Source organism: Leucoraja erinacea, chromosome 7, assembly GCF_028641065.1.
Source record: "Leucoraja erinacea ecotype New England chromosome 7, Leri_hhj_1, whole genome shotgun sequence".
Taxonomy (NCBI): domain Eukaryota; kingdom Metazoa; phylum Chordata; class Chondrichthyes; order Rajiformes; family Rajidae; genus Leucoraja; species Leucoraja erinaceus.
In genome coordinates, this window is record NC_073383.1 from 9,564,369 (window position 1) to 9,578,787 (window position 14,419).

General features: G+C 42.8%; 1 protein-coding gene across 1 annotated transcript in view; it reads left to right on the forward strand.

The window, feature by feature from the left end:
* The window catches only part of ankar (ankyrin and armadillo repeat containing), a 99,007-nt gene that overhangs the window by 81,918 nt on the left and 2,670 nt on the right, over positions 1 to 14,419 (forward strand). Inside the window, exons 17-22 of the mRNA XM_055637748.1 lie at positions 4,143 to 4,265; positions 5,204 to 5,368; positions 9,363 to 9,480; positions 9,795 to 9,904; positions 13,086 to 13,282; positions 13,400 to 13,449. Of these exons, the coding sequence (XP_055493723.1) occupies positions 4,143 to 4,265; positions 5,204 to 5,368; positions 9,363 to 9,480; positions 9,795 to 9,904; positions 13,086 to 13,282; positions 13,400 to 13,449 (763 nt within the window). The remainder of the gene's footprint in view (positions 1 to 4,142; positions 4,266 to 5,203; positions 5,369 to 9,362; positions 9,481 to 9,794; positions 9,905 to 13,085; positions 13,283 to 13,399; positions 13,450 to 14,419) is intronic.

Here is a 14,419-nt window from a genome sequence, read left to right on the forward strand (position 1 = left end):
GGAACTCCAGCACATCCGAAATCGAAGTCGTCGTGTAGGATGTCCCTGCGTCCAGACAGTACTGTTCCCATTTCCTGATGAAGGTCAGGTACTGTTTCTTGGTGGAAACTCGCAGGGATGCCGACATGGTGGTGATTGTTCTGTCTGATAACCCCAATCCCCGGTAAGGCCTGTTCAAAATCTGGAAACCAGGAGTTTCAATTTTTGGTGGCATGGATGGCTAATGCCAGTTACCGGGTGAGTCAATAATTGGGGGTGGTGTTGAAGGACCATTGGTGTCTCTACCACCATGTCGTGGAACATTGGGAACCATGGTTGGGTAGGCCAGTCGGGCACGACCAGAATGCCAGAGGCTGAGTCTGCCTGAATTTTCTGGAGTACCCGACTGATGAGGCAGAAGGGAGGGAAAGCATAGAAAAAGAAATTTCCCCAGTCCAGCGTGAAGGCATCTACCGCTGCTGCCTCTGGGTCTGGTTCCCAAGCCACATACATGGGTAGTTGGTGATTTAACCTAGACGCAAACAAATCTATATCTGGCGTACCATATTGCTTGATAATTTTAGCAAATAATTTTGGGTCCAACATCCATTCGATGTTGTCGTTGAATTTTCGTGACCTGGTGTCCGCCACTAAATTTAGCTTGCCTGGTAAATAGGCAGCTGATAGCCAAATATGTCTCTCGACACACCATTGCCAGATTATAGCAGTTAATTTGTCGCATGATACTGATTTAATGCCACCCATGTGCTGGATATAAGATACTGCCGTAGTGTTGTCGATCATAATTCTAACATGCACGTGTCGCATACCAGATGCATATGCTTTTAGCCCATAAAAGGCGGCGAGCATTTCCAAAAAGTTAATGCCCAGTGATTGTAGTAGCGATGCCTCTGAGTTAGTCCATCTGCCACCTGTGCTGTCTTTGGAGTTAGTAGCTCCCCAGCCTAAAGCACTGGCATCCGTTGCAATGGTTATGTTAGGATTGGTTACGGTGATAGGACTGTGACTGTGCCAAATATTGTCAACCCACCACTGAAGTTCTGATTTGGCTTCAGCGGGTAAATCCATTTTGCGATCATAATGCCCCCTATGAAGGCGTAATGCATGAGTCCTTGCTCTTTGTAAATTTTGATAATGCAAGGGCCCATGTTGGGCAGCCGGAAATGCTGCTACTATAGAGCCAATAACTCTGGCTACATGCCGTATTCTAGGTTGCGGTGTGGCAATTAAATGGCTACAAGCTTCAATGAGTGAAACTGTTTTGTTTCTGGGCAGAGTGACAGTCATGTGAATCGTGTCAATAGTGAAGCCTAAGTAATCCATGTTAGTAGTAGGCTCCAATATTGATTTATCTGGGTGGAGGATAAAACCCAAAGTTTCAAGGAGTTGTTTAGTGGCTAACACTCCTGCGACAGCTTGTTCCCGTGTTCTTCCTAATATGAGAACATCGTCCAGATAGGCCACTACTAAATGTTTTAGTTCTCTCAATTTCTTCATGGCCACTTTAAGAATTTTCGTAAATAGTCTGGGAGCTGTCGTTAAACCATTGGGCAAAGCTCGGTACTGCCATAGCTGGCCCCTCCAGATAAATTTCAGATATTTAAAGTAATCTTTATGAATGGGTACCAAATAGTAAGCATCTTTGATATCTATGCTTGCCATGTAGTATCCCTTGGAGATCAGTTGTCTGGCAGTGACAAATGTCTCCATTTTGAAATGTTGATACTCAACAGACTGATTGAGTGATGTCAGATCAATAATAATGCGACATCCACCATCTTTTTTGGTTTTGAGAAAAATATTTGATACAAATTCTTGCGGCTCGTGTGTGGTCATTTCTATGATGCCTTTAGCCACGAGCCGATCAAGTTCAGCTTGTCCTTCTACCTTCTCAACTGCCGAGGGAAGGAACACCCTTTGGGGCATGTGCTGAACTGGCGGTTCTACGCCTGGTTTGAATTCAATCTTGTATCCACTAATACTGTTGAGTATAAACTGATTGTTAGTAAGGGAGCACCAAACATGCTTGAAGAACCTCAAACGTCCCCCTGTTAATACTACACCCTTTGTCTGTGTATGTTGACAGGAACCAGACCCACCTACCTCCATGTTCACTTGTGGGGTCGTTTCCGGTGGGTCTGGCCCAAGGTTGTCCGTGTTGGTGCTGCGGTGGGGCGGCGCATCTTCCCACGGCTCCGCCCTGGGCCCCGCTCTAAAAAAGAGCACTGGGGGTAGTGGGAGGCGGTCACCAGGCTTTCACCAGCTCGGTATCTGCTGGTGGCTGCCAAGGCGTGCGGCCAACTGGGTGTCTTCGCCCTGCTCGGTCCTGGCCCTGCCCTCATGAGGCCTACTGGTTTTGCCGCCTCTTCCAACTCCTTGAGCCTTTTGGCCAGATCCGCACCAAATAGCAGCGCCTGTCGTTCGGGCGCTGGAGCTTTACAGAGGCCGGCATATGTTGGGTTGAGGGCAGGCCTGATGTTGTCCCGCCGTAGGTTGTTTAGCTCATACGTGGTGCTGCACATCAGTGCGAGGGCATCCTGCTGGGGTATGGTCAAGTCTTCATCCCCAACGGACCGAGCAAAGGCGGTGACGGCTGCTGAGTGGAGCTTCAGGACTCGCTGTATTTTGACCTCCTGAGCCCTTATGTGCTGCCCCAGCTGGTTCCAGATCTGCCCATTTACCGTCTTGACCCTCAGCGCCTCGCAATTTTCGGGCGCGATGTAGTTGTCAAGGGCCTGCTGGACAGGCCTTGTCCTGCAGCGGGGTTGTTGGACAGCCTGTTTATAGTTGCCGCCATTCTGGGTGGCAACACCATCCCAGTTGTTGGTGGTGCCGCATATCGGCCCACTACACCCAGTAGCTCTTCTTCCGGCACGCCCGGCATGCTGACGATATCCTCCGCCTGCCCTTGGGATAGGCCAGCCCAGTCCTGGCCTCCCTTACTGCCCTCGAATATAGAGGGTACAGAAGGGTGTGGAGAGGAGGAGGCCAAAGCCCGTCCTCCTGGGAGATGCCGCATCTCCTCATTAATCATACGCTCGAGGAGCTGCCTCATGCAGCTTATCCGAGCGTCTCCCCTTTTCGGTGGGGGAGAGTGTTCCCGTTCCTCCGAATCATCGGAGGACACCGGCCGGTCGGTTTTCTGTGTCGCCTTCCTCCCTGTGCGGGGCGTTGAGATCTGCAGCACTGGGGGCGGCTCGGTGTCGGGTGAGCGGGAGCGTTGAAAAAGCTCCTCCGCTGCGAGAGGCTGCCGTCCCGCTATGGACCCGTCCTCGGGTGGAGTAGGGCAGGCAGTCCTCCTGGCTGGTCGCTTGCGAGAGGCCATTATTCTCTCTAGCGCGACTCTGTAACAAAAAAGGCACTTACCTGAGGTCTCGTCTTTATGCTGCAGCTGGAGAGCCTGGCTCCAGCTGCTGCCGCTGTTGCACTGCTGACGTAATGCCGCGCCTGCGCGCTGGGTGGGTTCTTCACGTAGTCACTCACGTGACTCCGAAGTAAAATAGTAAGATTAAACGAGAATTTACCAGTTTGAAGTTTGATCTGTATTTTATGAGGAGTTACGATGAGGGATTATGTGCCCTCCGCTCCCACCCTCAATAATATGGGTCAAACTGATAAACTGATGTCTCCTTGTCTTTACTATGTTTACTTCAATAACTGTGTCTATCTGTGATTCCACACCGCTGCTTTGAAGTATGCTGCGCATGCGTGCTGAGCGGGCTCTTCACGTAATCCCTCATCGTAACTCCTCATAAAAATACAGATCAAACTTCAAACTAGTAAGTTCTCGTTTAATCTTACTATTTTGTATGCAAGTCAAAGTCTGTACTGAATAGGCTATTTCACCTTCCAAATCTAATAAATCATTTACATAGATCTTTGGTGAATATCAAATGACTTTATGGTTTACAGATAGTATGCAATATTAGCAGATTTTTGTTCTTTTCAAATCTTTACTTTCCTGGAATTCTTATGGCAAATGGGTGAAATCTCTGATTTTTAGGCAGTAATTTAATTAAAATAAATTCCAGGGAAGCTTTCCATAATGGTACTGATCATGGTTAAATTATGTGTACTAATAAAGAAACTAAAGTACAATTATGATAACTGTCAATAACAGATCATTTTATGTTTGAGCACAGGTAGAAGTGATCTATAACTTGGCTTGCATTGTGTTGGGAAATAAAGAACTACAGAAGTTGTTAAAGGAGAAACAAGCCTTGAACTACAAGACCGTATTGAAACATCTTAAATATGATGAAAAAGTAAGGAGCAGTTTAGTGTAAATCAATTTTGTAGAATTCTGTAAACTTGCAGAGCACTTTTATGCAAGAATGGAATGGGGATTCCACAATGTTTTGTCATTTTGAATGATTTATCTTATTCATTAAATATTTTATTTATATTATCATATTTTAATGTTGAAAATACGATTCCTCCTTGCATCGTGTTAAAGTTTGCTATAAATTAAAAACAATAACGTGGTGATAAAAGCCATTGTAACAGAATCATCGAGATTGGATAGGTCCCAGGTTAACTCCCTGGATTGTATTTTGATGCTTGATCTCAGTCAAATTGCTGGTGGGGACACACTGTTTGGTTTCAGACCTCTTAGATGGAGAAAAAAACAACTTTTTTTTTTAGATTATTTCCCTCTGTCAATATGTGCAAGTAACACAAAAACAGAATACAAACTTACCCATGATTTTCACAATGTGTGAACAATATATTTACTGTCTTCAGTCTGAAATGAAAAATGGCCATTTAGTCGATGAGTAATCTCAATTATCCTAATCGAGTAAAAGGGACAATATTTAAATCACTATGTAAAAGAGGAAGTATAAAAGGTAGTCGTATAAAGTGAAATATGTAATTAATCAATTTTGTTGTATCTTTATGAAAAAGCTTCCATTGAATAATTGTAAGGAACTGGTGAGCATTTCTCTACTAGTTCATCAGCCATAACTCAGAATGAAAAGTGTGTAACACTTCAACAGTGACATGCATATTCCAAATGGAATTATGTATAATTAAAAACATCTTCACCTAAAAAAGAAAAAGGTATACCTTTTGTAACAAATTAAATAGAATTTAAATGTATACTTCCTTCATGTATAGCAGATAAAATTATTAATTGTTCATTTTCCTGAACATATTTTTGTATAATCAATTAAATTCATTGCATTATTGTTTATCTGTCAAGTTTCAGGAAGGCGTTTTAAGAGCAGGCGGTGCTTTAGCCCTCTTTGCTTTCAATAATCCAAAGCAGCAGCAGCTAATACGTGAAGCTGGAGGCATTCATATGTCGGTGTACCAGAATTTCCTTAACTCCAAAAACGAGGTTGATCAGGCCAATGCTGCATTTCAGGTATTCTTTCAGGCGAATGAAATCCAAAGCCAACTAGATGAACATACCCCAAAAGTCCCTACGATCTAAAGATTTCTATCCAGAATGAACCACCTAAATGAGATTTATTGAGGCATATAACACAGAACATGTCCCTGCTGTTTGTTGTACATACCTACACTAATCCCATTTGCCCACATTAGGTCAAGGCCTTGTGATCTCTCAGGACCCAGGGCTGGGTCTGGCCGCTGTAACTTAGCTGAAGTGTGCCCTGTTACCCTAGTCTAAACTCGTCCCATTGACCTGCCCAGACCATTAATAGATGAAGTTTAATTGATGAAACCTAATGTGCGTTAAGGTAGATAGGAGTAATGTAGCTAAATTGTAATAGAGACCTGCCATTCATGTGGGGATGTATTTCTTATTTTTGTCTCTCCATTATAACTCCACACACTTAATTGAGCAGAAACATATGGACAGCTTCTTTTCAGGACTATTTACTCTTATTTATCATCTAAAATTCACAGATTCTACAGATTTTTTTAGATTACACTTTAACATCTGGTCTTTTTCATTTGTCTATTATAACTTGAAAACTTAATTTCAATCCAAGAAGTGTGTTTTTGCTGGTATTTCCAGCTGCTTCCTAAATAATCTGAACATACTATCAAGAGAGATCTGGTTGAAGGAGGAGGGGGGAGTTCAGCAGAATCAAGTAACAGTAGCAGCTATTATTACAGAGGTGAAATGTGCAGACTGCCATATTACAGCAGTTTATCAGGGAACAAAATTATTATTTTAATTTTACTAAGAAACAATGACTGAGGTACCCTGACAAACTGCATGGTTTGTTTACCAAAGCATGTCACCTGCCACAGTCACAACTTAGGTCCCCCCCCCCCCACATGGCTGTGATGGTCAAGATTATCACAGTAAACCCTTTTAAGGCAGGTTCTGTTAATAATATAATACAAGACAAAATGGGACCCGTTGGGTCCCATGTTCACAAGGGAGGGCTGGTCCTCCAACGCAAGATTCCACCTCTCCACCAATTCCAATATTGGTGGCCAATGGGGGAGGGGAGGGGCTTTCTGGAGCGCTAGTATGGGTGTTATGGGCTGAAGGGACTGGTTTCCAGAGGGCAAGTATGGACATTGTGGGCCGAATGGATTATTGGGCTTGCAGCGCAGTCACTCAAGCCTGGTGTGCTGGCAGCTCACTCATGGCTGGTGGGCTGGCCACCAAATTCTAATGCAGTTTCCTACCATTTCAAGCAGGGTGCAAGGCCACCAAATTCAAGTGCAGTTTCCTACCACTTCAAGCAGGGTGCAAGGCCACCAAATTCAAGTGCAGTTTCCAACCACTTCGAGCAGGGTGCAAGGCTACCAAATTCAAGTGCAGTTTCATACCACTTCAAGCAGGGTGCAGGGCCACCAAACTTAAGTGCAGTTTCCTACCACTTCAAGCAGGGTGCAAGGCCACCAAATTCAAGCGCAGTTTCATACCACTTCAAGCAGGATGCAAGCCACCAATCTCAAGTGCAGTTTCCTACCACTTCAAGCAGGGTGCAGGGCCACCAAATTCAAGTGCAGTTTCATACCATTTCAAGCAGGGTGCAAGGCCACCAAATTCAAGTGCAGTTTCATACCATTTCAAGCAGGGTGAACCCACCATAAAACTACATAACACCACAAAAACCACAATACACCACATAAAAACCACACAGTTCAGTAGATATTCAGTGTGTTCAGTTGATTCACAGCTCAGACAGAGTGTCATGACCTCTCCCTCCCCCAACATCCGGGTTTTATTGTCCCTCCCCCTCCCACTGGAAGGGGCGTGGCATTCATGGCGTGTTTGATGGGAAAGAGAATCTCAACAATTTTTAAAGACTAATAACTCTTTTATTTTTCATCGATGGGAAAAATCCTCTGCACCTGATGAGCAGAGGGGGACTGAGTAAGATGGCCAAAAATCACAGCCGTAAGTGGTAGCATTTGTTCTAAAAATCAATATACAGTGCAAACAGGAAGTTGTCAAGTTTAGACTTTTAATCATTTGCCTTTTCAAACCAACCACCACCATTTGCTTTACTTTTTCAAACCACCCATCACCATTTGCTTTGCCTTTTCAAACCAACCACCACCATTTGCTTTTCTTTTTCAAACCAACCACCACCATTTGCTTTACTTTTTCAAACCAACCACCACCATTTGCTTTACTTTTTCAAACCAACCACCACCATTTGCTTTTCTTTTTCAAACCAACCACCACCATTTGCTTTACTTTTTCAAACCAACCACCACCATTTGCTTTGTTTTTTCAAACCAACCACCATAATTTGCTTTGTTTTTTCAAACCAACCACATTTTCATTTTCAAACCACATCAGATTCAGATTCAGATTCAACTTTAATTGTCATTGTCAGTGTACAGTACCGAGACAACGAAATGCAGTTAGCATCTCCCTGGAAGAGCGACATAGAATATGATTTCAATAAATAAATCTATTTACATGCATACAGTCATAGTGTTTTTTCTGTGGGAGGAATGTCCGGGTGGGGGGTGGGGTGATTGGCACTTACCGAGGTACATTGTTGAGTAGTGTGACAGCCGCAGGGAAGAAGCTGTTCCTGGACCTGCTGGTCCAGCAACGGAGAGACCTGTAGCGCCTACCGGATGGTAGGAGGGTAAACAGTCCATGGTTGGGGTGAGAGCAGTTCTTGGTGATGCTGAGCGCCCTTCGCAGACAACGCTTGCTTTGGACAGACTCAATGGAGGGGAGCGAGGAACCGATGATGCGTTGGGCAATTTTCACCACCCTCTGCAGTGCTTTCCGGTCAATACAGTTGGTAAGGATCCTCTCGATGGTGCAGCGGTAGAAGTTAAGAGCACATTAACGGCACTCAAGGTCAGTAGAACCCCACTCACAGTTTAGTAGTCATGTGTTCAGTATTCAGTTGATTCACAGCTCAGACAGAAAGCTGTGACCTCTCGCTCCCCCATCTTGCAGCGACTGAGGCACATCCACACTTCCGGGTTTTATAGTCCCTCCCCCTCCCACCAGAAGGGGCGTGACCTTCATGGCGTGATTGACAGGAGAGACAATCTCTACATTTTTTAAACATTAATAAGTTTTATTTTTCATCGATGGGGAAAAACCCTCTTGTCCTGCGCAGCGGAGGGGGACTGAGTAAGAGGGCCTAAAATCACAGCCGTAAGTGGTAGGGTTTTTTCTAAAATCAATATGCAGTGCAAACATGAAGTGGTCAAGATTTGAGTTTTAATTATATGGATAGTTATAGTGCACCCCTGCATTATGGATGTCACCAAGATGCTCAGTCATAGAAGGAACACTCTTTCCCCAGTTCAAATCGGGTTGTTTGGTTTTACTTATATGAAAGTCTTCCCCTGAATTAATGTTGTTATTCCGTTTCCAAGTGGTCTGTATCATTCCTGCAGGGTTCTTTGTTAGCATAAGTTAATAGCTAATTTGACAGTCTCATTTATTACAAATGATAACATTTTTGGAGGCCTAAACACATGAACACATTACTATTATGCATTGTTTTCACTAGGAAACTCTCCAATTGAAGAAAGATGAAACACTATCCTACACATGTGTAGTGAACTTTATTTTCCCAATTTAAAACTCTTTCAAGCATAATAATTTAATTACATATTCTAGGAGCCGACCACGTGTTCAAACAATGAAATATTTACAATGAAAAGTCTTGATATGGTGAACCTTGGAAAAAAATGACTAACAATCTATTATAGATGGAAGTACATATGTAAATAAAAAAAATTTAAATCTATACTAAGTAAATAATATTTTTTTAATGTAATGTTGCCCCTTGTCTGGACCTTGAGTCCATAATAAAGTTTATTATTATTATTATTATTATTATTATTATTAATAAGCTTGCTTAAATAAGCAATGACCAGTTAGCCTTTGATCCATGTAATACATGTCAAAAGATCCGATAATAATTTCTTTCCTTTCAAATTCACAGGTAATAATTCTAGCGAAGGTGATTGCAGATGTGGATGAGGTCACGCTAACAGCCACAGGCATCGTAACTTTAGTTAATCTTCTGAAGTCAAACCAACCATATACAATCATTGTCGTAGGTAAAATACATGTTATATGAATAATTTTCAACAGTGTGACTAGTATCTACAGATATGGCAGAAAAAGCAAATACTCTCTGTCTACCTGATATGTGATATTCATCTTCTCTTTGTCACCCAATCACTGACATTCCCTTGCTGCTTCTCTCCACCACCACCCCCCCTCCACCCCCTTTACCTGCAAATTTAAACATGAAAAATGTTTCCAATTTTGATCAAAGTTGGTTGACCTTAAACATTGACTCTATTTTCCTCTCCACAAATACTGCCTGAGATGCTAAATATATTGTGCTATATAATTGTTCTCCCTGCAGGTCAACTGATGTCCTCTCTTACTCAGACTCGAGCAGGTATTACTGACGCTATGATTACAATGGGAGCGGTGGAAAGTCTTTGTCCACATTTATATGCTGAGAGGGACGAGGTAAAGAAAATGTGAACAACAGTTGAGACTTCATGAATCTGCTTTTGCATCCATTAAGATACTAAAGCTACAAAGAATAAGGAGTCCATTTCATGTATGTCTGGTCATAGCACTCATTTTGTGTATTAAACATATAGAGGTGGTAGGTTCAGTTTTAAATTTGGTTACAGACGTGCATGTGAGGATCATTAGCAATTTATTAATAAAGTATTTTATTCCAGGGAGCATACATTTTTTGAACCCAAGTTTGAGATGAAATGTTGGGAAAATAAGACGCAGGTTTCAACGTATTGATATCTGCACTTAATAGCAGCACTTTAGGCTACACATTAGCAACCCCTATGCTCAAAGTCGGGGGGGGGGGGGGGGGGGGGCACTTTCATTCTGCTGATCTGTGTTGATTATTTTTCTTTTCCATACTTTACTTCTAATGGGCCTGTCCCACTTAGGAGACTTTTTAGGTGAGTGCAGGAGACTCTGCGCTCGCCACATGGTCGCCACATGTTTGCTGATGGTCTCTGGTGAGTCTCCTTCATGGTCGCGAGGTGTTCCCGCATTCTGGGAACTAGTTGCGGCCTCAGTATGGTCGCCGCAAATTTTTGAACATGTCGCCATGGAGATAATCGATACTCCTGTAGTCGTAGGTACAGTTGTGGTGGGGTCGCTATGTAGTTGTAGGTAGTTGAGGTAGTCATAGGTAGTTTTAGTTAATCGCCTTTGCTGACCGGTCATTTTCATTGGCTCATTGCGGGAAAAAAACCGTAAGCACGAGTTTTCAGAACCAAGGATAACCGACCGGTAATGTTAAATGTCTGCCGAACTTCACAGCTGTGTAACTCTTGCTTCTTAAAAGTTGTCTCTACTCCTTCTTCCTCCCCCTCTCCCCCCCCCCCTCTTTTAAAAGACTTACCGTACACTGTGCTTGCTGTCTTAATTACAGCGCCAACCTTCCTGTTCATCGCGGTGTGCGTTTATCACCTTGGCTTTGCACCGTGTGAATTTCAGACAGCACTCCCCCCGCTTACCTTGGCCCCCGCCTTTGCGATGTGTTTGTGTTTGTGTGGGTGTGTGTGCGTTCCACTCTGACAGTCGCTGTTTCAGTTCCCGGTGTTTCAGGCGACCGAAGGCAACTTGACAGTTGCCAGCAGTCCACTTAAAAATTGCCGAAGTGGGACAGGCCCATAACTCTCCTACTTCTGCACCTACATCTACTAGACTTTTGCGGGTGCTGAGATGACTGATGAGACTAATGTAGGAGTTCAGTCAATTTTATTCGTTACATACACCCGAAGGTGCAGTGAAATGCAGATTCCTTCATAGATAGGTCAGGAATCGACTGATAGGATGGGTGGGTCTTCGCTGTGTTCCCTTTGTCCTTATGTAGAGTTATTTGTGCTCCTGCTGCATATTTTTTCATGAAGACTTAGAAAACATCCTTAAATCTTTCCATCTGCCTACCTGGTCATATTTCCTGTGACAGAGCTCGGAAAAGAGAATCACAACTCTGCATGAGTTTGAGGCCTGACTTTGGCTCCACAGATTTTGCCGTCTGCTTGGAACGTGACAGTGAATGTAAAATGACAAAGGCAGCGTTACCTCATTGCTGAAAGCATGATGGAGAAATGTGCTCACCTGCTTGTTTGAAGAGATTGTTTTCAGTATCCATGCTGTGTTTAAATGGGTACCTGATAGTAAGCATGGACAAAGTGGGCTTAAGTGCTTATTCCCAAACTGTATGACTTTGATTCATCCTCAATTCTGAGTGTTTATTTAAAAGATAAAACTGAAGAAAAACCTGCCTAGTTTTATATTCAACTCCCTTCACAATAAACACTAACATTCTATTAGCTTTCCAAATTACTTCTTGTACCTGCTTTGTTCTTTTGCCAATTGAAACCCTCCTCCCCTCCTCTCCCGCATCTTTCACCATTTAGATTTGTTTTTGCTTCTTTTGGCAAAAACATTTTCTCACATTAGTTTCTCACTCCAGTTGCCAGATCTTTGTCCGTTCAGTTAATCCAGCTATATTCTTTTCTTGCTTCCTTTAGACCTCTTCACAATTTATTCTCTGACATCGTTGTATGCTCAGCAAATTTAGCAACTATGCCATAAGTTAGCTGTGGGGAGGACAGTGTTAGCTGTGAGGAGGATGCTAGGAGGCTGCAAGGTGACTTGGATAGGCTGGGTGAGTGGGCAAATGCATGGCAGATGCAGTATAATGTGGATAAATGTGAGGTTATCCATTTTGGTGGCAAAAACAGGAAAGTAGATTATTATCTGAATGGTGGCCGATTAGGAAAGGGGGAGATGCAACGAGACCTGGGTGTCATGGTACACCAGTCATTAAAAGTAGGCATGCAGGTGCAGCAGACAGTGAAGAAGGCGAATGGTATGTTAGCATTCATAGCAAAAGGATTTGAGTATAGGAGCAGGGAGGTTCTACTGCAGTTGTACAGGGTCTTGGTGAGACCACACCTGGAGTATTGCGTACAATTTTGGTCTCCAAATCTGAGGAAAGACATTCTTGCCATAGAGGGAGTACAGAGAAGGTTCACCAGACTGATTCCTGGGATGTCAGGACTTTCATATGAAGAAAGACTGGATAGACTCGGTTTGTACTCGCTAGAATTTAGAAGATTGAGGGGGGAATCTTATAGAAACTTACAAAATTCTTAAGGGGTTGGACAGGCTAGATGCAGGAAGATTGTTCCCGATGTTGGGGAAGTCCAGAACAAGGGGTCATAGTTTAAGGATAAAGGGGAAATCTTTTAGGACCGAGATGAGAAAACTTTTTTCACACAGAGAGTGGTGAATCTCTGGAATTCTCTGCCGCAGAAGGTAGTTGAGGCCAGTTCATTGGCTATATTTAAGAGGGAGTTAGATGTGGCCCTTGTGGCTAAAGGGATCAGGGGGTATGGAGAGAAGGCAGGAACAGGATACTGAGTTGGATGATCAGCCATGATCATATTGAATGGCTTGAAGGGCCGAATGGCCTACTCCTGCACCTATTTTCTGTTTCTATAAGTGATTTCATCCAAATCATCCATATAAATTGTAAATAGACCAAGCATCTTGCTGACTGTTTACAGCGTCTTGTTTTTTAATTTCATTTTACACCTTCATGTTTTACACTTTAATGAGCAGTGGTATTAAAAAGGATCAAAATGTCTGGCTGTTTTAGGTCCGTCAGTCTTGTGCCACAGCTTTGGGATACTTAAGTTTCAATCGAACTGCTCATCGACATCTATTGGTGGAGTGCAGGAACCAGCCAGATTTGTATGATCTTTTAATATCTAACGTAAGCCCAGATGGCAAAATCTGCCAAGAGTTCATCGACGAATTCAACGTGCAAAAATTAATCGGCCTACCACAAGAGAGGTATAAAATTCTGTTGTTGAGATACATTAAAAGTGAAACAACTGTTTTTTAAAAAAAAATACAATTTCACTAAGATTAGTGAGCTTTTAATAAAATGTTTTAATTTTTGAAACCTAGATTGGAACTAATTGAAGGTGAACTGGTTTTGATCAGAGCAGAAGAGAGAGGTAAATTCTATCAATACTTGAATTAATCATTTATTTCTATAAGGAGAGTCTATTTAAATAAAAAGAAACAAAGTCCTTATGTGTATACATTATATAATAATGAATCAATAATTTTACCATAAAAACTGTTAAAATGTCACTAAAGACATGAAACAATTTATAAATGGTAAAGTGCAAGGATATCAAATAACAAGTTACATCAAGATTCTTGTATGAGATTAGTTCTTTCAAACTCTCTCTCTTCTCCAGACAGAATTTAAAGTCATTGGGTCCACAATCCATTGTATTATTGAGGCATTATTATTTTGAGTGTTACCCCAAGGACCAAATTTAACCAAATTCTATCGGACTATGTGTGTGGGAAGGAACTGCAGATGCCGGTTTACACCGAAGATAGACACAAAATGCTGGAGTAATTCAGCAGCTCAGGCAGCATCTCTGCAGAAAATGAATAGGTGACGTTTGAGTCAAGACCCTTCCCACTGAGAGTCAGGGGAGAGGAAAACTAAAGATATGAAGAGGTACAAAAAGCAAATGAATGAAATGTATTCAAATGGACAAATCAAAGCTAGCACTATGATCAAGGAAAGGTGGAGCCCACAATGATCCATTGTTGGCAGTGGACAAAGGTGATAGTGAATGAAACTAACGAGTAAAACTAAGCAGGACGACAGTGAAACTAGTCAGACGACTAGTGTGGGGGACAAATGGAGAGCGAGGGAATGCAAGGGTTGCTTGCTGTTAGAGAATTCAAAATTCATGCAGCTAGGTTGTAAGCTGCCCAAGCGGAATATGAGGTGCTCCAATTTGCTTCCTCCAATTTGCGTTTAGCCTTACTCTGACAGTCGAGGAGACTCAGGATGGGAAGGTCACTATGGGAATGGGAAGGGGAGTTAAAGCGTTTAGCAACCGGGAGAGTACATAGGTCCAGACGGACTGAGTGGTGGTGTTCAGTGAAACGATCGTCTTC